Here is a 23,593-nt window from a genome sequence, read left to right as displayed (position 1 = left end):
GAATCTGTTTTTCCCCTTCAGTCAAGGTACATAGTAAAATGAAGCCCATACTATCTTTAATGCTAACAAGATGCAAATTGAGATCAAGAGAAACAAAGTCACTCTAAATGGCCAATATATATATAACAGCATATAAAAGGAATTCATTTTATATCATATCATCCCATCAACCTTGAGGATGTAATCGTCAGAATTTGTTATTTAATTGTGTAGTCTTAACACGGGGGTGCTCTGTACAAATAGTGGATGTGAGAGAGTTAAACAGCAGTGTTTGTTTAGAAACAACTTGGGATTTGTAGTTGACTGCAAGATTAATATGAGCCACCAGTCTTACAACAGGGTTGTCTAAAAAGCTCATGCAATTTGGGGAGGCTAATAGGAATGTAAGATCCACAGCAAAAGCAGTGATAGCTCTAAGTTTCTATGCGTTGGAAAGTGCGTGGAGATGTGCTCAGTTTTGGCTCCGTACTTGGTGCAGTCAGGAGACTAAAGCAGTTTATGTGAGGAATGATGGCTAAATCAACCTAGGCGAGTTAACTTGGATAAAAAGGCGGATATGATGGCAGTTTTAAAGCATCTGAATGACTATTGGGTGGAACGATTAAAATTGCTCACTGTGGCTCCAAAAGCCAGAAGTAGGACTCCTGGGTGGAAGTTATAGGAAGATAGACCTCTGTTTAATGCAAGGATGAATGTTTCAATAGTCAGGGAGCTTTTAAAAAATGGAATGAACTGTTCTGGGACATAATGAATTCTTTGCCACCTGAGGAATTAAACTAGAGCTCAGTCTTTTGCAGGGAATTTTATGAGAGAATTCAATCATTAGTTTACAAGACTGGAGAAGTTAAGGACTCTTTGAATTCTGATTCAGTGATTCTATGATTAAGCTGCATGTTGCTACCTGACCCTATGGTCAGTCTTCTGATTGCAGATGATAAGTTTCAAACTTTTCATTGGTTTTGAATTCACTAGTTCATTAGAATTAGAAGAAAAAATAATCAGTTTTCAAAACTATACTCAACCTGCAATTTCTCGTATTCGTGGAAATGATTAACTAGAAGAAAACACAAAACTAGAAGAAAATCTAAACACAATTTAATTTTGGAGGGCAATGTGGTAAAATAATGATTTAAAGACTACAACTATGACTCATAGCTCATTTTTCAGAAAATGGCCTATGTTAATACTGCTTTGATGTTTTAGTAACAGTAAATGAAATGAAATGAAACACTCTGTGTAAAAGATTATTATTTTGATATTTATCATTTGTCAGGTATTCATATTTAATATAAGCATTCTTGAAAGATGACATGTTTAAAAAGGTTCTGTTGATATTCTTCCTCTTTGTGAAGGCCGGCAGTACTTGGAGATGAAAAATAGAAAGCAATGGCTAGAAGATTGGTAGTTGGTAGAATGGAGAACTAAGCAATTTGCAAAACTAAAGAACAAAACTAAAAACAGGGCAGCATTCTGAGCTGGAATCTACTGAAAGGAATAAATAAAACAAAATACTTGAATCTGTAATTAGCATCCACCTCTGCATACTGGTGAAGAAAGTTTGTTTGTTTGTTTTTTTAAGAAAGTTTGTTTTAACTTTTCTTCCTTTTTTATTCTGGCATGGGAATTTTCTAGTTATGTTTGCTTCGGCTAATAATAAAATCAGTCTGTGCTCATATCTGCTTGCTCTTCCTAAACACACAGACTGATGGCCTGAGTGTGACTCTTTCACAAACGAAAAGAAGAAAGCAGTGTGAAATTAAAAATCAGCCACAGATATAACCTGAAAGGAGTGAATCCACACACTTTAGATTTGACTTCATTTGGCCAATTCAACTTTAAAAGTCACTTTGCCTCAAAACCACTACAATATTGTAAAGTAACTAGCCTCCAACTAATAAAAATAAATGAAAAAAAAAATAAAAATAAAAAATAAAAAAGGAAAAAAAAAAGTCACTTTGCCTCAAATATCACCTTCTTCCAATACTGTTTTAACCTCTGTATGTTGGGTCTCTTCCCTGTTAAATGTTGAGGATACAAAGAGTAAAAAGATGGAGTCTATTCTTAAGGGATTAAAATTCTAATTATGATTATAGAATTATTAAATTCAAAACTATATTATGGCACTTTTTTGGGGTGGGGGTGGAACGTGGTATGAAACACTGAGGATAAACTAATATTGAAAATTTTACACCAGCCTAAAAAGTGATGCGGTTTTGAAGGAAATTAAAAAAAAAAAAAAATTCTTACCTCCAGCTACAAGTCCAGACTCCCCTAATTGAATAGCTACCCCAAAGCCCCCAAGTTTAACAGGTGCCGAATTTTCCTTTGAGGCAAGGAGAACACAGTGGGGCTGAAAAGAAAAACAAACAAACCAAAGAAAATGATTAATTTTCAATCACAAAGCCAAATAACATGACCATATTTGTTGTTGTTCAGTTGCTAAGTTGTGTCTGAGTCTTTGTGACCCCATGGACTGTAGCCTGTTAGGCTCCTCTGTCCATAGGATTTCCCAGGCATGAATACTAGAGTGGGTTGCCATTTCCTTCTCCAGGGGATCTTCCCAGACCAAGGATCAAACCTGCGTCTCCTGCATCAGCAGGTGGATTCTTAACCACTGAGGCATCAAGGAAGCCCATATAGTAAAATAAAAACTCCTGGAATTAGTTTGGATGCTTGAATTATTTGTCTATTCTCATGTCTGGCTGATTTCTCCAAAGACTTACCTGTTTTTTCCAACATTTTTCAGGAATTATTTGCTTCCAAGATTAGGGTATGGTGCTCCAAGCACCACTACTCAGGAAGAATGGACGTTCAAGACAGACAGATGTGTTTTCTGCCTTTTCATGCAATATTTTCTCTCAGTGAGTGAGAGCCTACATTTGTTTAAGGAAAAGTATATTTTACACCTAAGTTTCTTGAAATCTGACTTGATCTACAGAGCCACTGTATCTTGGCCCTTGGGGATGTTGATGACCCTTTCTCTGCCCCCTCTCCCACCATCCTATTTTTCTTTATTTGTTCGACTTCCAAGTAAGATTTAATGACTTTAATTGAGCCCTTCTCCTCGGGAATTCAATGCTCTTCCTTGCTGGGGTCTCTTCTCTGGATGTGCCCTTCCTCTCTGTGGGAAGGGGAAGTGAGAAAAGAGAAGGGGGGAAGGAGACTACTGGGCTGGCCTCTAGTCCAGGGTAAAGACACCCCCCCATCCCCCGCCTGAGGAGCAGCTGCTTGACCAGGGCTCTCTAAGAATCATATGATTTTTGGTTACAGTGAGAGTCTCTTCATAGAACCTAGTCCTCCTGCATCTGCCTTTTTCTGGGACCGTGTTGGGGCTGGTGTCAGGAAGGCATTTAATTGTGGGGAACTTTGGTCTCTGCTCAAATACTACGCTCCTCTGTGACTAACATTACATATGCTATGACCTGCTCTTAAAATATCAGTTTAGTGAAAAAGGCAAGCCTCTTCAGGCTTGGAAGATAAAGGTATTTTTTATTCTCTCCCACACTTGATCAGATGTAAAATGACCCAGTTTTAGTTCAGGTTTAGCCTAGATGATAGTGGGCATGAAGAGACCATGCAATAAAATTCTGAGCTGGTACACCCAGAGTGATGTTTAATGATGGATATGCAAAAGTAGGAAGGATTCTTTTATACTTTAGAAGTTATTTTTTGTCCAAGGGTATTTAAAGACCTTTACAATAGAGTGTAGCACAAAGAAAAATGAGCCCTTGAGTATAAATGTGTGTATGAGTGAGAGAAAGAGGAGAGAAAAAGCAAGCGTACATGGATGGTGAGCAAACTGCAGGAAGACACAAAGTAACTGGTAGGGTCTACAGAAAGACAGGCAAACCTCTATAGAAACCAACTGACAGAGTGCTCTCTCTCAATGCAAACTCTCAGTTGGTTCAAACAGAGATCAATGATAAGAGATCTAGTGTGGGGTATGGCAAATAAACAAGCCTAGAAAAGGATGGGCCTGATGCAGAATAAGAAAATACAGAATAGACCCAGACAGGTCTCCCCACCAGTGTCATCATTACCTTCTTAGGAAGGAGTAGTAGAAGCTTAAATTGGAATCCCAGAGTATACACTTTATAGTTTGTTGACTATATCTACCTTGGACGTGGGATAGCTCCTCTTGGCCACTCCTGCACCGTTGCAGCCTGGTGCTCTCGGTTGCCGCCCCTGACCTTGGGCATGGGGTAGCTCCTCTCAGCCGCGGCGCTTCTGCGCGCTGCGTCGCAGCCGCCGCGCTTCTGCGCCGCCCTTCTGCGCGCTGCGTCGCAGCCGCCGCGCTTCTGCGCCGCCCTTCTGCGCGCTGCGTCACAGCCGCCGCCCTTCTGCGTGCTGCGTCGCAGCCGCCGCGTTTCTGCGCTGCCCTTCTGTGTGCTGTGTCACAGCCACTGCACTTCTGGCGGAGAGGAGCTACCCCACGTCCGAGGCCAGGGGCGGCGGCTAAGAGGCACTACCCCATGTCCGAGGTCAGGGGCAGCGGCCGAGACGAGCTACCCCACGTCCGAGGTCAGGGGCGGCGGCTAAGAGGAGCTACCCCAAGTCCAAGGAGCACAGGCTGCGCAGGCGCAGGAGGGCAGAGAGGAGCTACTCCACGTTCAAGGTCAGGAGGGGCAACCACGTACAAGCGGCTGCGCTTTGCTGGAGCAGCCGTTAAGAGCTACCCCACGTCCAAGGTAAGAGAAATCCAAGTAAGAAGGTAGGTGTTGCAAGAGGGCATCAGAGGGAAGACACACTGAAACCATACTCACAGAAAACTAACCAATCTGATCACACGGACCACAGCCTTGTCTAACTCAATGAAACTAAGCCATGCCGTGTGGGGCCACCCAAGACGGATGGGTCATGGTGGAGAGGTCTGACAAAATGTGGTCCACTGGAGAAGGGAATGGCAAACCACTTCAGTGTTCTTGCCTTGAGAACCCTGTGAACAGTATGAAAAGACAAAATGATAGGATACTGAAAGAGGAACTCCCCAGGTTGGTAGATGCCCAATATGCTACTGGAGATCAGTGGAGAAATAACTCCAGAAAGAATGAAGGGATGGAGCCAAAACAAAAACAATACCCAGTTGTGAATGTGACTGGTGATAGAAGCAAGGTCTGATGCTGTAAAGAGCAATATTGCATAGGAACCTGGAATGTTAGGTCCATGAATCAAGGCAAATTGGAAGTGGTCAAACAGGAGATGGCAAGAATGGACTGGAATGGGTGAACTTAACTCAGATGACCATTTTATCTACTACTGTGGGCAGGAATCCCTTAGAAGAAATGGAGTAGCCATCATGGTCAACAAAAGAATCTGAAATGCACTACTTGGATGCAGTCTCAAAAATGAAAGAATGATCTCTGTTTATTTCCAAGGCAAACGATGCAATATCACAGTTATCCAAGCATACGTCCCAACCAGTAACGCTGAAGAAACTGAAGTTGAACGGTTCTATGAAGACCTACAAGACCTTTTAGAACTAACACCCCCCCAAAATGTCCTTTTCATTATAGGGGACTGGAATGCAAAAGTAGGAAGTCAAGAAACACCTGGAGTAACAGGAAAATTTGGCCTTGGGAGTATGGAATGAAGCAGGGCAAAGGCTAATAGAGTTTTGCCAAGAGAACACACTGGTCATAGCAAACACCCTCTTCCAACAACACAAGAGAAGACTCTACACATGGACATCACCAGATGGTCAATACCGAAATCAGATTGATTATATTCTTTGCAGCCAAAGATGGAGAAGCTCTATACAGTCAGCAAAAACAAGCCTGGGAGCTGACTGTGGCTCAGATCATGAACTCCTTATTGCCAAATTCTGACTTAAATTGAAGAAAATAGGGAAAATCACTAGACCATTCAGGTACGACCTAAATCAAATCCCTTATGATTATTCAGTGGAAGTGAGAAACAGATTTAAGGGACTAGATCTGATAGACAGAGTGCCTGATGAACTATGGACGGAGGTTTGTGACATTGTACAGGAGACAGGGATCCAGACCATCCCCATCGAAAAGAAATGCAAAAAAGCAAAATAGCTCTCTGAGGAGGCCCTACAAATAGCTGTGAAAAGAAGAGAAGTGAAAAGCAAAGGAGAAAACGAAAGATATTCCCATTTGAATGGAGAGTTCCAAAGAATAGCAAGGAGAGATAAGAAAGCCTTCCTCAGCAATCAATGCAAAGAGATAGAGGAAAACAACAGAATAGGAAAGACTAGAGATCTCTTTAAGAAAATTAGAGATACCAAGGAAGCATTTCATGCAAAGATAGACTCGATAAAGACAGAAATGGTAAGGACCTAACAGAAGCAGAAGATATTAAGAAGAGGTGGCAAGAATACACAGAAGAACTGTACAAAAAAGATCTTCATAAAAAAAAAAAAAAAAAAGATCTTCATGACCCAGATAATGATGGTGTGATCATTCAACAAGAGCCAGACATCCTGGAATGTGAAGTCAAGTCAAGTGGGTCTTAGGAAGCATCACTATGAACAAAGCTAGTGGAGGTGATGGAATTCCAGTTGAGCTATTTCAAATCCTGAAAGATGATGCTGTGAAAGTGCTGCACTCAATATGTCAGCAAATTTGGAAAACTCAGCAGTGGCCACAGCACTGGAAAAAGGTCAGTTTTCATTCCAATCCCAAAGAAAGACAATGCCAAAGAATGCTCAAACTACCACCCAATTGCACTCATGTCACACGCTAGTCAAGTAATGCTCAAAATTCTCCAAGCCAGGCTTCAGTAAATATGTGAACCGTGAACTTCCAGATGTTCAAGCTAGTTTGAGAAAAGGCAGAGGAACCAGAGATCAAATTGCCAACATCCGCTGGATCATCAAAAAAGCAAGAGAGTTCCAGACAAACATCTATTTCTGCTTTATTGACTGTGCCAAAGCCTTTGACTGTGTGGATCACAATAAACTGTGGAAAATTCTGAAGGAGATGGGAATACCAGGCCACCTGACCTGCCTCTTGAGTAACCTATATGCAGGTCAGGAAGCAACAGTTAGAACTGGAAATGGGACAACAGGCTGATTCCAAATAGGAAAAGGAGTATGTCAAGGCTGTATATTGTCACCCTGCTTATTTAACTTATATGCAGAGTACATCATGAGAAATGCTGGGCTGGATGAAGCACAAGCTAGAATCAAGATTGCCGGGAGAAATATCAATAACCTCAGACATGCAGATGACACCACCCTTATGGCAGAAAGTGAAGAAGAACTAAAGAGCCTCTTGATGAAAGTGAAAGAGGAGAGTGAAAAAGTTGGCTTAAAGCTCAACATTCAGAAAACTAAGATCATGGCATCTGGTCCCATCACCTCATGGGAAATAGATGAGGAAACAGTGGAAACAGTGTCAGACTTTATTTTTTTGGGCTCCAAAATCACTGCAGATGGTGATTGCAGTCATGAGATTAAAAGACGCTTACTCCTTGGAAGGAAAGTTAGGACCAACCTAGATAGCATATTAAAAAGCAGAGACATTACTTTGCCAACAAAGGTCTGTCTAGTCAAGACTATGTTTTTTCCAGTGGTCATGTATGGATGTGAGATTTGGACTGTGAAGAAAGCTGAGCGCTGAAAAATTGATGCTTTTGAACTGTGGTGTTGGAGAAGACTCTTGAGAGTCCCTTGGACTGCAAGGAGATCCAACCAGTCCATCCTAAAGGAGATCAGTCCTGGGTGTTCATTGGAAGGACTGATGGTGAAGCTGAAACTCCAATACTTTGGCCACCTGATGCAAAGAACTGACTCATTGGAAAAGACCCTGATGCTGGGAGGGATTGGTGGCAGGAGGAGAAGGGGACGACAGAGGATGAGATGGCTGGATAGCATCACTGACTCAATGGACATGAGTTTGGGTAAACTCCAGGAGTTGGTGATGGACAGGGAGGCCAGGTGTGCTGTGATTCATGGGGTCGCAAAGAGTTGGACACGACTGAGCGACTGAACTGAACTGAACTGACTATATTTAAGCTTAAGTTAATGTTACAGTGAGATTTATCCAACAGGGTGTGGATTCAGTTACTCTCAACAAACCCTTTAGTGAGCTAAGTCATAAAATTGGAACTTAAAAGAATAAACAAAGAAACCACCATACATAAATGGATAGAAGACTCTAGTAATGTTAAGTAATGTTAAGTGTTTGGGAGGGAAAATTAAGCTGGTATGGAGGTAGGTGTTACAGGTTTAGAGACTAGGGAGCTGCTATTTAGTAAGACAAGGAGTGTCAGAGAAGACCTCTCTAATAGGGTAATAGATGAAGACACACCAAAATGAAGCGGCAGAAAGTCACAGGGAGGTAAGATCTTGGTGTGGAACAGACTACATAGAAAAGCTCAGAGGCACGAAGGGGGTTGCTGTGCTTGGAGAAGAGTGAGGAAGCCAGTGTGTTGGGAAAGGAATGAACAAAGGTAAGAGTGGTAGGAAATGAGATTCGGATGATCAACCACCCTACTGTCTAGGGTTTTGAAGTCAAGGACAGAGCTCTGGGTTTTAGGCTGAGCAAGATGGGAAACCATTGGGAAATTTTGAGCAGGAGAGCATGAAGATCAGTTTTAGGTTTGGAAAGGATCACTTGAGCTGCTGTGGGGAGAAGAAATGGCAAGGGCGCAAGAATGGATGAAAGGAGACCAGGTAGGAGGCTTCCGTGGGTGTTCAGGCAAGAGAAGATGGTGATTTGGACTAGACCAGAGTGATAGAGGCCAGGAGGGTAAAAAGTGGTCAGATTCAGGATATGTTCTGAAGGTAAATTTGACAAGAACTGCTGCTAGATATGGGATGTGAAAGAGAGATAGGTCAAGTATGGTAATTAGGTTTTTGTCCTGAGCAACTGAGTGAAAATGAGAATGTCATTTACTGAATTTGGGAAACACAGGAGTAGAAATATGAAAGAGGGATCGAGAATTTGGTTTCACACAAATTGAGTGTGAGGTCATGTAAGACAGGAGAGGGAAGGCTGGGACTAGAGAGATAAATTTGGGATCAAAAGCATGTACATAATATTTACAGCCAAGATAATGAATGAAATCACTTAGGGAGTGAACTACTTATAGAGAAGATGAGGTCACAGAATTGAGACCTGGTACACACCAGTATTTGAGGCAAGGAAGATGAGAACAATCGAGCAAAGGAAACAAAATGTCTGGACAGTGAAGCAGGGGGAAAATCAGAAGACACTGGTGTGCTGAAAGGCTACGAAGAAGTCATTAAAGATGAGAATTGATCATGATATCTTGAAATTCACTGATGACCTCGTTAAGAAGGATTTTGGTGGTATGAAAGTGAAAGTGAAGTTGCTCAGTCGTGTCCAACTCTTTGTGACCCCATGGGACTATAGCCTGCTAGACTCCTCCATCCATGGGATTCTACAGGCAAGAATACTGGAGTGGGTTGCCATTTGGTGGTATAACAGAGACAAAAATCCCCACTGAACTATGTTCAAGAGAGAATAGGAAGAGATGATGTGGAAATAGTAAATTCAGATATCTTTCAAAACTTAACTGTAGTAGGATTAGAAAAATGGGATGTAGCTATAAGAGAATGTGAAGCCAAGGAAGTTTCTTTAACTTTTTAATATTTACAACTGGAGAAACCAAATTAACAAAGCCTTCATGTACCAATCACCCAGTTTCACAATTATTGACATTCTGTCATTATTGTTTTATCTATCTCCAACCATTTATTGTTATTATATTTTTGCTGAAGTCTTTTAAAACAAACCACATCATTTCACCAGTAAAATGTTCACGTATGGGGAATCTGCATGAAAGGTGCCTGCAATTCCTTGTATAATACTTTACCTGTAACCCTATTTTAAAGGCACTTAAAAGAATTCTCCTTGTGGTTATACTTTCAATTTGTTACATACTGAGGTCAATTTGTTTTAACTAGATTTTGACTTAATTTGGTGTTCTGATTATACAAAACATGTTCATAAAGTTTCAAAGGCAACTGTTAGTTGCTCAGCCCTGTCTGAATTGACTCTTTGGGACTCTATGGACTGTAGCCTGCCAGACTCCTCTGTCCATGGGATTCTCCAGGCAAGAATACTGGAGTGGGTTGCCATTCCCTTCTCCAGGGGATCTTTCCGACCCAGGGATCAAACCTGGGTCTCCTGCATAACAGGCAGATCCTTTACTGTCTGAGCCACTAGGGAAGTCCAACCATATACAAATACCTTTCAGAGAGGCCTACCTTTTGTTCCCTCTCCTCAAGCCCAGTCTCTCCCTCCTCATTGGCAACTGTGTGTATCAGTTTTTGGTTTATCCTTCCATTGTTTTGTTTTGAAAATGAGACAATGCATACAAATACTCAAAATTTTCACATAACAACATATGCATTAGGTCACTCCATCAACATCTTCAGCGAAGTTTTGTTTTGTTTTTTAAAGACAGACATTTGCATGCTGGTGGGAAAGATCCTATAGAAAGGAAAAAAATGACCTTAGAAAAGAAGGGGGATGGGATGTAGTGTACAAGTAGGAAGGGGGTTGGCCCTAGTGACAGAGAGGGAGGCACCTGTAGATGCAGACAGATGTGAATGTTAGAAGATGAGGAAGTTCTCTTCTGAGCACTTCTATTTTCTATTTACTTGAAATAAAGTGATCAGCAATTGGCAGTGGGGAAGGAGGAGGGGGCTGTTGGCAGCGTGAGAAGAGTGAAGGTGTGAAAAAGTATTTTCAAAGGATAGGAAAATGAACTAAGACAGTGGTTCTCAAACTTTAGTATCATACAGAGTTTCTGGCCTACATCCCCCCAAATTTCTGACTCATAAGGTCTGGGATGAGGTTAAGAACATGCATTTCTAACAAGTTCCTGAGTGACGTTGATGCTACTAGTCTGGGAACCCATGCTTTGAGAAGCCCTAGACTAAGGAAATAGGGCAGGACTGCTGGCAGCATAGGAGCCCACTCAAGGTGTGTGGTCATGAGTTTAAAGCAAGACCCATCAACACTATTCTGTGTTTACACCCAGCGGTCCTCATTTTAGCTGGTGGGGTTCAGGCCTGGAATGGGAGGTCAGCTGAATTTAACCAGGGTTGGGATTTAGATAAAGAGAGGCGGGTGATATCAGTAAGAGCACGAAACCAGCATATCCGTTTATTTCTTCTTTTCTACTTTTATCTTTTGTATAAAGAGCTAAGATAGCAACAAAGTTCAAGGAAGGGGAAGGGTGAGCGGAAGAGGATGTATGGGGATAAGCTAAGAACACTGAGACAAAAAGCAGAAAGCTCAGAATGAACAGGAAAAAGGCTCATACAAAGGAAGAACTAAGAAAAGCTTATACTCAAAATTGGGTCACAGTAGGGTCATTAGGGAACTGAAGATTGAAACAGAATTAGTGTTTTGAAAAGGGGATGGCTTAGGTGTGGAAAAATAGCTACCATGATAAAAAATTTATATTAGATTTTATGAAAGAGAACATATAATAAATACTAGTCATTAAAAAATTCCTGCCAGGATTCTGAAAAGCTATTTGCACACCTGTGTTTATTGCAGCATTATTCACAATAGTCAAGAGGTGGAAGCAATGCAAATGTTCACTGACAGATGAATGGATAAAGAAAATGTGGTCTATACATACAGTGGAATATTATGTATCTTTAAAAAGTAGGAAATTCTGTCATATGGTACAACATGGGTGAACCTCAAGGATATTATGCTAAACAAAATAAGCCAGGCATAAAAAGCCAAATACTGTATGATTTGACTCAGATGAATTATCTAGAGTACTGAAAATCACAGAAAGTAGAAAGGTAGTTGCCAAGGGTAGGGGTAGAGAGAGGAGGGGTTCTTGTTTAGTGGACACAGAATTTCAGTTTTGCAAGATGAAAAATTTCTAGATACAAACACAACAATAAGTATATTTAGCACCACTGAAGAATATAAATATATTTACAAATCATAAATATAACAATAAAAGTATATTTGCACAATATAAATATACTTAACACCACTAAACTATACATTTAAAAATAGTTAAGGTAGTTAATTTAATTTATGTGCTTTTTTACACCCCCCTGCACGAAATTCCTCCCAGACCAATACAGTAATGATCTTCCTTCTCAGAAGTTCTAGGGGGAAGCAAGAGCTACAAAATGTTTTTATTCTAGCAATTTAAAAATATTCCGTCCCATATGTCAAATTTATAACAAACTAAGAGCACTGGATAATATGATGTTTAGGAGAAAGAATGTACTCTAAGATAATTAGAATTGTTAGATAAAGCCCAATGAGTTAAATATTATTTAGTGCAAAATAAACAGAGCTGCAGGGCAATAATTATGGGGAGGATAAGAACTAACTTTTCTTCATTTCAGATGACAACAAAAAAAGGGGAAATGCGATTAAACTGCAGGGCCAGCAGTTACATAGATGGACATATAGTGGTTAAACATTGGACTAGGACCAAAAACACTCCCTGCAGAGTAACTTCACTATTTTCTTTAAAATATAGGAGGTGTTTCAATCTACTTGGGAGAGTTTATCAAGGAGAGAATACTATCACAAATTTCATCTAATCCTAAAATTATAAGATTCTGTTAGAAAATAAATCCAAGGTCTTAATTAAGGGAATACATGAAATACACTAAGTAACACTTTAAAACTAAATAATAAAACGATTCATTACTCATGTTACCATAATGCAATACAGGAATGCCATTTTATGTTGATTGCCAGTTTCTAAAATGAATCCAGAAAGAGAAATTAAATGCTTATGCTTTAAAAGTCCAGACAGCGTATTACGTATCATTATTTAGGAAAAACAGAAAATGGATATTTTAGCTTAGAATTTATAGACTTCTTTATTTGGGAGGAAGGAGGGAAAACTTTTCATAATTGTCAAGGTGGAAGGTATTCATGTAAAAGATGTAAGCAATTTCCTAAAGTTAAGTGTTGATTGAGCTTAAAGATAAAAGTTTTGCATAGTGGTGAAGTTTTTGATATTTTCACAGGGAGTCTAAGGGTTGTCATATTGAAAAAAGAAAGGAAAAAAAATACACCTATTACCACATTCAAATATATTAAAAAAGACAAACCCAACCAGTTGCACCACAACCGGATGGAGGAACCCAGCTGACACACCAAGACAAGTCTGTGTGTAGGGAAGCTTGGGGATCAGCTCCTTTTACTTCAGGAGAGCCTGAACTGTGAGTATGTCTTGATTTCAACTGCATAAATGATCGTTTTTGAAGTTACATTTTGATGATCTGAATAATAAAAATGAAACCTGCTTCATGGGTGACTAGCAACGCTTTGCTTCCAGAACTTGATGAGTAAACTGCTTGAAGGATACCACTGCCTTGACTTGACTTAAAATGAGGCTGTGTCTTCTTTAGGATATGCGATGTTTAAGATCATACTATCAATACGGTCATGTTGTTTGTACTATGTTTTGTATCCTGGACAAAGACTTGCAGATCTACTTGAATCAATTAAAAGTTATTTTCATATGCAACACACTTAATTTCTAGTGTATTATAAGTACCTTTTAAGTTATGTTGACTCCCTACTTTTAATGATAGTATTTTCTTTATTATATGGCTTCTATTTTATGGTCATTACCGGACCAATTAAAATTTATGTTTCATGTTTCAGAGGTTACTATGGTGAATATTAGAGAAAAGAAAAAGCAAAATACACTTCAGTCAATGCACTTAAATTTTAAAAAATGTTTTAACCACAGTTAAATTGATAACAAAACCTTATGTACTACTAATAGTATTCTTTCCAAAATGACATGCTTTTTAATTTTCACTTTGTATGCAGCAATTAGTGCAATTTTTAAAGCATGGCCTGAATGATTCAGTGGATATCACGTCAAACTACAAATGTGAAAGGCTGATAGCACTGCCAAATAGGTATGTATTTTCTATGTGATGTTTTCACAAACATAACCAAATTGCATTTTTATACATGAATTTATTATATGGCAAATAATTTTCACTGATATTTTGTTAGCTATAAATTCTGAAAAGCTTCAACTATTTTTTAACATTTATTTTTGGTTGTGCTGGGTCTTTGTTGTTTTGTGTGCGCTTTCTCTAATTGTGGTGTGTGGGCTTCTCATTGCAGTGGCTTCTGTAGTTGCAGAGAACAGTCTCTAGGAACATGGGCTTCAGTAGTTGCAGCATGCAGTACTTGCGGCTTGCGGGCCCTAGAATGGGCAGGCTTCAGTAGTTGTGGCATACAGGCTCAGGAGTTGCGGCTCGGGGGCGCTAGAGCGTGGGCTCAGTAGTTGTGGGGCATGAGTTTAGTTGCTCCGTGGCATGTGGAATCCTCTTGGACCAGGGATTGAACCTATGTCCCCTGCAATGGCAGGTGGATTCTTATCCTCTGTGCTACCAGAGAAGTCCCCCAAAACTGCTTTTAAAAAGCTTTTGTACACTGGAGGCCACAGTGGAATCTTGGGTCCTGCCCTCCAGTACAGAAGTTCCTATAGCAGCCAGTTGAAAAATTACTGGCACGGAAAGGTGGTGCTAGTGGGTACAATGCAGCACTAATGACAGGGTTGCAAACGTCAGGATTTGTCAAGTAATACCACTAAAAACCATTAACCATCTACTATCAAAAAACCACAGTGACCACTTCACACAAGTCACAACTCATATCCACTGGGAAATTGGTCCACTCTGTGAGTGTAGTGATTTGTTTCTTATCTTCACTGGCCATTCTTAACAAATCAAGTAAGTAGTTTTGAAAACATCAGTAAATGGCCTTGGGAACAGAAAGTGACTGGCACATTGTAAAGGAGACAGAAATCAGCCATTAAGTTCAAAATGGAATCTAATCTGTTAATTCATTAATAAGTGACAACACTAGCCATTCAATATGGGCTTCTAAATGATGGATATTACTACTATTTTAAAAAATACATTGTTCTCTTTGAGCTTGAAAATGCAGCAAAACAAGGAAGGTTTATTGCTGATCTTAACCAACTATTTATTTTATCTGAAGATTGGAGCTGAGGCAAATGGTTTTAGGTTTTGTGCTAAATGGCCTTCTAGAAACATCTTGATCATGGCTATCAGGCCTAGAAATAAGTTTGAAAAGATATACTTTTGGGGAAAATCTGCTCAGCATTCTGAGAATTTCAGCAAACTCTGGACTGACTGACTTATTTTCATGAACATAGCAAATAAAAAGATTAGTACCTTTTTCAAAGAGGTAAATTTAGGTGACATAATTTTCCTTAAAATTGCTAGTGTGGATAGTGTTAAAGGAATCATATCAAAGTATTGCTGACAGAACTCATCATTAATAAAGAAAATTCTGATCATATGGGATTAGGAGGAGTGAGGTTTGGTGAAATGGATCACTGGCTCTGAAAGTCAGATGGATCTGTGGTCATGGGTAGCAATCATGAACATCTTTATTTTTCATTAATACCTCTATCACAAAGTTGTTATAAGGATTATGTAAATGAAATAATATAAATGCGCTTATTAACACACTGCCTGATACACAGCAAATGCTAAATAAATATTACTTACTGATTCAGTCATCTAGCTCAAGGGTTCAATTCTGACTGTACATTAGAATGCCCTGAGAAGCTTTTAAAGGAAACCATTGCTTGGAGTCTATTCCAGACCAATTAAATCAGAAGATCTAGGGGAGGGGGCCAGGCATTGGTATCTTTAAAAATCCATCAAGAGGATTCTAATATGTAGCCAGGATTGAGAGTTACTGAGAATTTCTTCTACAAAGTACCCGAGCATGGTAGTCTCAAAAAATCTGTGGTGCTAAGACCCTTACTACTTCCTAAGATAGACGGTTTCATTCTAAAAAAGTATTTCCTTAAAAGGAGACAACATCTGTTTTGGCATTTTCACTCACTGGTCCTTGTTCTGCTTTCGGGAGAGATACAACACAAGGTGAAATCCTTTTCTCCGTGGTCTTGAACACATTCCCGTCTCCAGATGCCTGTTTCCTTCCACTTGCTCCTTGCTCTTCCCCACCCCACCCCTCACTGGCTCTGTGGCCTTTTCTTAGTGTGCTGAGGAGGATGAAACCCTGTACTCAGGGGCAAACCTTACCAGCTGAGGACAGAACTGGATTAGTAGGACAGTCTTCATTTAAGACACTCCATAGGCATGAAGTCAACCAAGGACGGGTTAGTTTTTGTTGCAGCCACATCACACAATGGATATGGCAACTGCAGTCAACAGCAACTGTGTTTCTGTTAATGGAGGTAACACCCTTCCTGTACTTGAACAGTTGATTTTAATATCCACATGCAGGACTTCACAAACTTTTTGAGTAAATCCCCTCTTTCATTCAACAGCATTTATTGTGCTAAGCACTTGGTACACAGAGGCAAATTAAGTAGGACTTGTTTCCTAACTCTGTTGTTCAGTTGCTCGGTCGTGTCCGACTCTTTGCAACTCCATGGACTGCAGCGTGCCAGGCTTCCCTGATCCCTCACCATCTCCTGGAGTCTGCCCAAGTTCATGGCCATTGAATTGGTGATGCCATCCAACGATCTCATCCTCTGTCGCCCTCTAATGGAGTTTAAAATATAGCAATGGAGAAAAGAAAAGAAAAAAAAACAAACCCCTCTACAGTTTTCAAAGTTAATTCAGCTATCTGAGCTCTCAAAATCACGTCACCTGTCATGCCTCAGCTCACTTTCAACAGTGGCCATGAGCTGTTTCTACCTGAGCCTGTCATCTCCCTATGTGACCACATAACACAGGTCCCTCTCCAGGGCCCCTTCTCCTCTTCCTGGTAATCTACATTGCATGCTCAGCTCCATTTTTGGCAGCCTGCCATTCTTCCTAGATTGCCTTTTCCTTTTTAGGGTTTCAGATGACCAGAAACACGCCTGTAAGTTTCTAACAACTTTGTGAAATCTGGCTCCCTGCAGTTGAGACACACAAAAGACTGGACTCAGTCCTCTTGCCTCCCTCCCTCTGTTGTTCTGAGCCCCGCACTCTGGGGACAGGCTGTCACCGGGGATTACATAACTTCCTCTTCACCAGTCAGTTCCCCTTCCGAGGATTCAATTTCCCTCTTTACAAAAATTTAAACTGGAATTTCATGCTCTACTAAAATGGTTTCTTCTGGATGAAATTATGGGTAGAGTTTTAAGAAGGGCTAAGTTTTTTCAAATGTTTTTCTCTGTGTATAATGTCAAGTCAGGAAATGAATTATGGTAATTCAAATCTACTTTACAGCATTCAAAGTTTGAATGCACACTCCTGCAAAGATATTTTCCGAGAGCAGGGTCTCTGTCATATTCACCTTCATTTTACATGCAGTATTTAGGAGGTGCTAGGGCTTCTCTGGTGGCTCAGAGGTTAAAGCATCTGCCTCCAATGTGGGAGACCTGGGTTCGATCCCTGGGTTGGGAAGATACCCTGGAGGAGGAAATGGCAACCCACTCCAGTATTCTTGCCTGGAGAATCCCATGGACGGAGGAGCCTGGTAGGCTACAATCCACGGGGTTGCAAAGAGTCAGATATGACTGAGCGACTTCACTGCACTTCAGGGGTAAAGAAACATCAACAACTTCAGATATGCGGATGATACCACTCTAATGGCAGAAAGTGAAGAGGAACTAAAGAGTCTCTGGACGAGGGTAAAGGAGAGTGAAAAAGCTGGCTTAAAACTAAATATTAAAAAAAACTAAGATCATGGCATCCAGCCCCATTACTTCATGGCAAATAAAGGGTGAAAAGGTGGAAGCAGTGACAGATTTCCTTTTCTTGGGCTCTAAAATCACTGTGGATAGTGACTGCAGCCATGAAATCAGAAGATGTTTGCTTCTTGGCAGGAAAGCTATGACAAACCTACACAGTGTGTTGAAAAGCAGAGACATAACTCTGATGACAAAGGTCCATAAAGTCAAGGCTATGGTCTTCCCACTGGTAACGTACCATTGTGAGAGTTGGATTGTAAAGAAGGCAGAGTGCAAGAGAATTAATGCCTTTGAACTATGGTGCTGGAGTCCCTTGGATAGCAAGGAGATCAAACCAGTCAATCTTAAGGGAGATCAACTCTGAATACTCACTGGAAGGACTGATGCTGAAGCTGAAACTCCAGTATTTTGGTCATCTGATGTGAACAGCTGACTCAGAGTCCCTGATACTGGGAAAGATTGATGGCAGAAGGAGAAGAGGGTGTCAGAGGATGAGATGGCTGGATGGCATCACTGATGCAATGGACATGAACTCCCAGAGGGGAGATGGTGAGGGACAGAGGGGCCTGATCCATGCTGCAGTCCATGGGTCACAAAGAATCAGACACGGCTGGGCAACTGAACAACAACAGTGGTAAACAACCTGCCTACCAATGAAGGAGACATAAGAGATGCAGGTTTGATCCCCGGGTTGGGAAGATCCCCTGGAGAAGGTAATGGCTACCCACTCCAGTCTTCTTGCCGGGAGAAACCTATGGATAGAGGAGACTGGCAGACTACAGTCCATAGGGATGTAAAGAATCAGACATGACTGAAGCGACTTAGCACTAGATATTCACCAAAACGAAAATAATCAAAAGGTGTTGTTTTAAATCTGTCACTGAACACTTGTATGTGCCAGGGTAAACAAAAGAACAGTTTTGTTGTTTGTAGAATGCATTTCTTTCATTTCTACAAACAAAAAAACTAAGGCTTAGAAAAGGTTATTTTACTGACTGAAGGTCACAGAGTTAGTTAGGTCTCATTTTGATATGAGACCCTGAATGTCTGTTGCACCTGCTAAGAAGCTTCTGTAATGAAGTATGGCAGTCATTCTAAGAAAGAGATGCAATGAGACCCCCTAGAATCCTATCCTCCCATCTTCTCTTTATGATGACCTCTCAGACTGAGCTCTTCAGAGCTGCTGATGCCCAACAAAGAGCAGGTAACAAATAGCATTGCCAACATTGTCTGCTGCCACAGACAAGTGGAATTCACACACTACCAAGAGTCCCAAACGCCCTAGCCCACAGACTATGTCAGCTGCAGGCACTTGCTTTCAAAATCTTGGATTGCACGTCCTCTATCCTATTTACATTACCACTCTATGCTTCTAGGTCAGCGGACTCTCCAATCTGACTCTCTGGCGGCCATCATCACCTGTCTTGGTTTTGTTTGGTTACTTTGCTCTCCTGTGCAAATGTTGCGAGTCTACCTAACCAGGCAAGTGTTGTGCTCTATTGGTCTGTTACATTAATTGCACACCCCTGTAGGCTAGTGATTTTAATACCTTCAATGAGGTGTTAGATTGAAAAAGAAATTTACAACTCTTTCCTCTATTCCTTGGAGAAGGGGATGGCAACCTACTCCAGTATTCTTGTCTGGAGAATTCCTTGGACAGAGGAGCCTTGTGGGCTACAGTCCATGGGTCACAGTCGGACATTTTTTACAATGTCTGAAAAGTCAATCATCTACTATTTGTGCAAAGTCAGACACGACTGAGCAACTAACACACCTCTATTCCCACTGTGGAATGAGAGACTGCCACAGTCTGTCACATACTACATGGCAGTAGGTGCCAAAATGAATGAATGAATGCCATCTGTGAGGGAGAGTCAAGGCAGGAAACTGGACAGGGGTCAGCAGTGGGTTCAGTTCACTCATGTCTCACTCATGTCTCACTCATGTCTTCACTTTAGGGAAACTGACAACTCATCTTTGAAAAATATGAGCTGTCGTCTCTATCTTCATTTCTTTCCCCATCCCAGCTTCCCCAAGAAAAGACAATTCCATAGTTTAGTTGATTTTAATATAAAAACAGACCTTGAACACTGACCATAGGATAGAAAAGGTTTGTGAAGGATGCTCCAACAGCTTCTACACTATGTGCTGCTTGTCTTGTGATACCATAATGCTCTCACATACATTGTGCAGATATCCACATGGTTCAAAGTAGGATAAAAGAAAAGTTTCTCACAATGTCTGAAAAATCAATCATTTACTATTTGTGCTTTGAGCTAAATTAATTGTTACAAATGTAACAAACGACTCACTCAATGTTTGGCATTCTGTTGTAGGAAACATCTGAGGACATAAAAGCTACACTCAAGGAACATGTCCTTTTAGCACCTTCACTTTTTGATCCCTACAGAAGAGAATGAGAAATCAGATGGTGACGATGATGACAACTTCAGTCAGCAGCTGGTCTTGCTCCTCCAAAGGAGTGCACTTTAATCATAGTGTCCAATCGCCATACAACTTCTCAGGAGCATCAAATTCTACTGCCTGCTCCATGGATGAGAAATTACTCTCTAGTGTGTTAATAACATTTTACTCTGTTATTTTCATCATGGGGCTGGTTGGAAACATAATTGCCCTCTATGTATTTCTGGGTATCCACCGCAAAAGAAATTCCATTCAGATTTACCTACTCAATGTAGCCATTGCAGACCTCTTACTTATCTTCTGCCTCCCTTTCCGAATAATGTATCACATTAATCAAAACAAGTGGACACTAGGTGTGATTCTTTGCAAGGTTGTGGGAACACTATTTTATATGAACATGTATATTAGCATTATTTTGCTTGGCTTCATCAGTTTGGATCGTTACATCAAAATTAATCGGTCTATCCAACAACGGAAGGCATTAACAACCAAGCAGAGTATTTATGTTTGCTGTATAGTATGGATAGTTGCTGTTGCTGGATTTTTAACTATGATCATTTTAACCCTTAAGAAAGGAGGTCATAATTCCACAATGTGCTTCCATTACAGAGATAAGCTCAATGCAAAAGGAGAAGCAATTTTTAACTACGTTCTTGTGGTAATGTTCTGGCTAATTTTCCTACTAATCATCCTTTCATATATTAAGATTGGCAAGAATCTATTGAGGATTTCTAAAAGGAGGTCAAAATTTCCGAATTCTGGTAAATATGCCACTACTGCCCGGAATTCCTTCATTGTGCTTATCATTTTTACTGTATGTTTTGTTCCCTACCACGCCTTCCGATTTGTCTATATTTCTTCACAGCTAAATGTGTCGTCTTGCTATTGGAAGGAAATCGTTCACAAAACCAATGAGATCATGCTGGTTTTCTCATCTTTTAACAGCTGTTTAGATCCAGTCATGTATTTCCTGATGTCCAGTAATATTCGCAAGATAATGTGCCAGCTTCTTTCTAGACGATTTCAAGGGGAAGCGAGCAGGAGTGAAAGTACTTCAGAATTTAAACCAGGATACTCCCTACATGATACATCTGCCATGGCTAAAATTCAGACTACTTCTTAAAGCACTTATGTTGAACATATGAAAAAGTGATAAAATGCAGCCTAATTCCCTGAAGAACAAAAAATCATGAAACAAAGCTCAGGTCTTCCTGAAGTTCTTTGCTTATCTGTGATATTTCATTTGCTTAATTGTAATATATTTCAAGAGTAAGCTTATAGTCATCACTGGAGTACATCTGTATATAAAATCTTTCACAAATATATTGTTAGGCTAATGCTGTTAACATAGATTATAAAATTAACTGAAATTTATGATTTTGAGTATAGAATAATGAAAGAAAATGTCATAGTTTCTCAAGTCACTAAAGTAATTATTCAAAATCAAGTACCGAATACTAATTTAAAGTGTGTTTAACAGTTAACTGATTTGAGGACTGACTTAAAATGTCAGAAAATATATGTTCATTGTCATTTGAAAAGCTTGTATAATTTGCCATTGTATTCATTTATGTCTAAGCCTATCAACAGATAAAATAATAATTAATAAAATTCTAACAAAAATGAAATCAACCCATTACCTATCACTCCTTAGATAAAATGGAAAGAATTTAAATGCTGTACAGTAAAAATCAAACAATAGATGAGCTAAAATTCAATAACCTAGCTACAGGACTTAAGACTGCAACTTACTTAAAACAGATTTATTAGCAATTTAGCCATCTTGAACCGCACAGTTTGGTAAAGTATAATTAAAGATGCATATACCATATGAGCCAGCAAGTTCACTGCTAGGTATACATCTTACAGAAGCACTCAAAACATATACATAAAACACATGTAAAGATGCTCACTGACCTACTGCTCATAATATTAAACAAATGGAAACAACCTAAGTATGAGTATGCATCAGCAAAGGAATGGAGAGAGAAACTACATCTGCATGCATCAACATGGAGAATTCTCAAAAATAACACTGAATAAAAACCAAAAACTGCAAAGGGTATGTACCATATGAAATGATTTATGTAAAATACAAAACTATGTTCATATTCTTTACAGATCTGTACATATGCAATAAAAATATAAAACATATGTGGTAGCCTGTGTGGTGGTACATGAGTGTTATATTATTTCTTGTATATATCTCAGTGTTTGAAATATTTCATAACAGTACAGAAAACCTGCAGAACACAATTAAAAGGAGCAAATTCTGAAATTTTCATGTACATTAAAAAATAACTAGAGAGTAAACTAAGAGAAAGGGCCCTTATATTCTTTTTAAAAAATTTATTTTATTGAAGTATACTTGTACATTCTTTTTCACATTCTTTTGCATTATGGTTTATCATAGGATACTGAATATAGTTCCCAGTGCTATGTAGTAGGACCTTATAAATTTTTTATTACTTTGCTTCGACAACATCAACAAATACCAAACTGAAATTGAGTAAGTATGACAATACTGATTTCCTTTCATGTTCTCAAAATAAATTTTTTTTACATTGTTAGTAAACATTTATATCCCTATGTGTCTCTATTGTAAACATACAGTTTGAATGGTTAAATTACATTATCTATTATTATTACTAGTTAAGGAACATTAAAAGTAACATATACGTACTCATAATTCTAGAAGCTTTCTCATTATTTATATTAAATGTGAGAATTCCTATAAAGCCTTGCACAATGGCAATCTCAAAGAATAAAAAAGTATACCAAGTCAATTCTTGCTATATTTGTGTCAAAATAAATCTTGATAAAAGTCAACCTATCTATAAGCTCGTAACAATAGATGTTATAGTAACCTGAATCCTTATAGTAACCTATACACCTTACAGTAACCTGAGTCCTGTAGAATATTTCTACATTTTTAGAAAAACTTGCTAAAGTTACCAAATTTGAAGCTATTTATTATATATAACCTTCTATTTCTTATTGAAATACTGTCCCTAGCTCCCCCAAGCCAAGGTTTAGTTCTAGAAGCATACAGAAGAGGGAAATGCAGAAGTATATACTTATCCTCACCTTGCAACAGATCTTCAGAACAAGTCTCTAAATAACATCTCACATACGCAAAACCAAACAAAGGCAAAATTAACTGCTTGGTTGCAAGAGTAAGACCTAAATGCTGAGTATTGCAGTTAGCTTTGGAAAAGTTATTCTGTGCAGAGCTGGGTTTGATGGCAGTTGAATTTCTAAGATCAGGTCAATAGAAGAAGAAAATGATGTTCTAGTACAGAAGGTTTTATTTTCAATTTCTTTTTAAAATAGATTCTTCAGTCCTGCTGATATGAAAGTAGAACTAATATAATTACAGCTCTGTGAAGGAAAGCATTACTGAAAGTTATCCACAAGAGAAAAACAGCATGAAATAGAGTTTTCTCAACAGGCAGCCTGGATTCTGCAGAAACATATTAACAGGCTAATTATTTTCTAGTTTTTTGAAATATGAATGGAAACT

At 39.4% G+C, this 23,593-nt stretch overlaps 2 protein-coding genes across 10 annotated transcripts in view; one reads left to right on the top strand and one right to left on the bottom strand.

The window, feature by feature from the left end:
* The window catches only part of CASK (calcium/calmodulin dependent serine protein kinase), a 365,729-nt gene that overhangs the window by 127,815 nt on the left and 214,321 nt on the right, over nt 1-23,593 (bottom strand). For all 8 annotated transcript variants that reach the window (XM_043458309.1, XM_043458311.1, XM_043458313.1 and 5 more), the window contains exon 6: nt 2,248-2,350. In XM_043458309.1, coding sequence (XP_043314244.1) covers nt 2,248-2,350 — 103 coding nt within the window. The remainder of the gene's footprint in view (nt 1-2,247; nt 2,351-23,593) is intronic.
* On the top strand, nt 13,037-22,224 carry GPR34 (G protein-coupled receptor 34). Of its 2 annotated transcripts, XM_043458317.1 has the most exons (4): nt 13,037-13,156; nt 13,776-13,867; nt 19,023-19,128; nt 19,983-22,224. In XM_043458317.1, the coding sequence occupies exon 4, from the start codon at nt 20,063-20,065 to the stop codon at nt 21,191-21,193; it is 1,131 nt and encodes a 376-aa protein (XP_043314252.1). In that variant the 5' UTR covers nt 13,037-13,156; nt 13,776-13,867; nt 19,023-19,128; nt 19,983-20,062; the 3' UTR covers nt 21,194-22,224. The 2 variants fall into 2 exon arrangements, with proteins under 2 accessions (XP_043314252.1, XP_043314253.1); XM_043458318.1 differs by lacking the exon at nt 19,023-19,128.

The sequence above is a fragment of the Cervus canadensis genome, chromosome X (assembly GCF_019320065.1).
Source record: "Cervus canadensis isolate Bull #8, Minnesota chromosome X, ASM1932006v1, whole genome shotgun sequence".
NCBI classification, from domain to species: Eukaryota; Metazoa; Chordata; class Mammalia; order Artiodactyla; family Cervidae; genus Cervus; species Cervus canadensis.
This window is presented reverse-complemented; position numbering and strand designations above follow the sequence as displayed.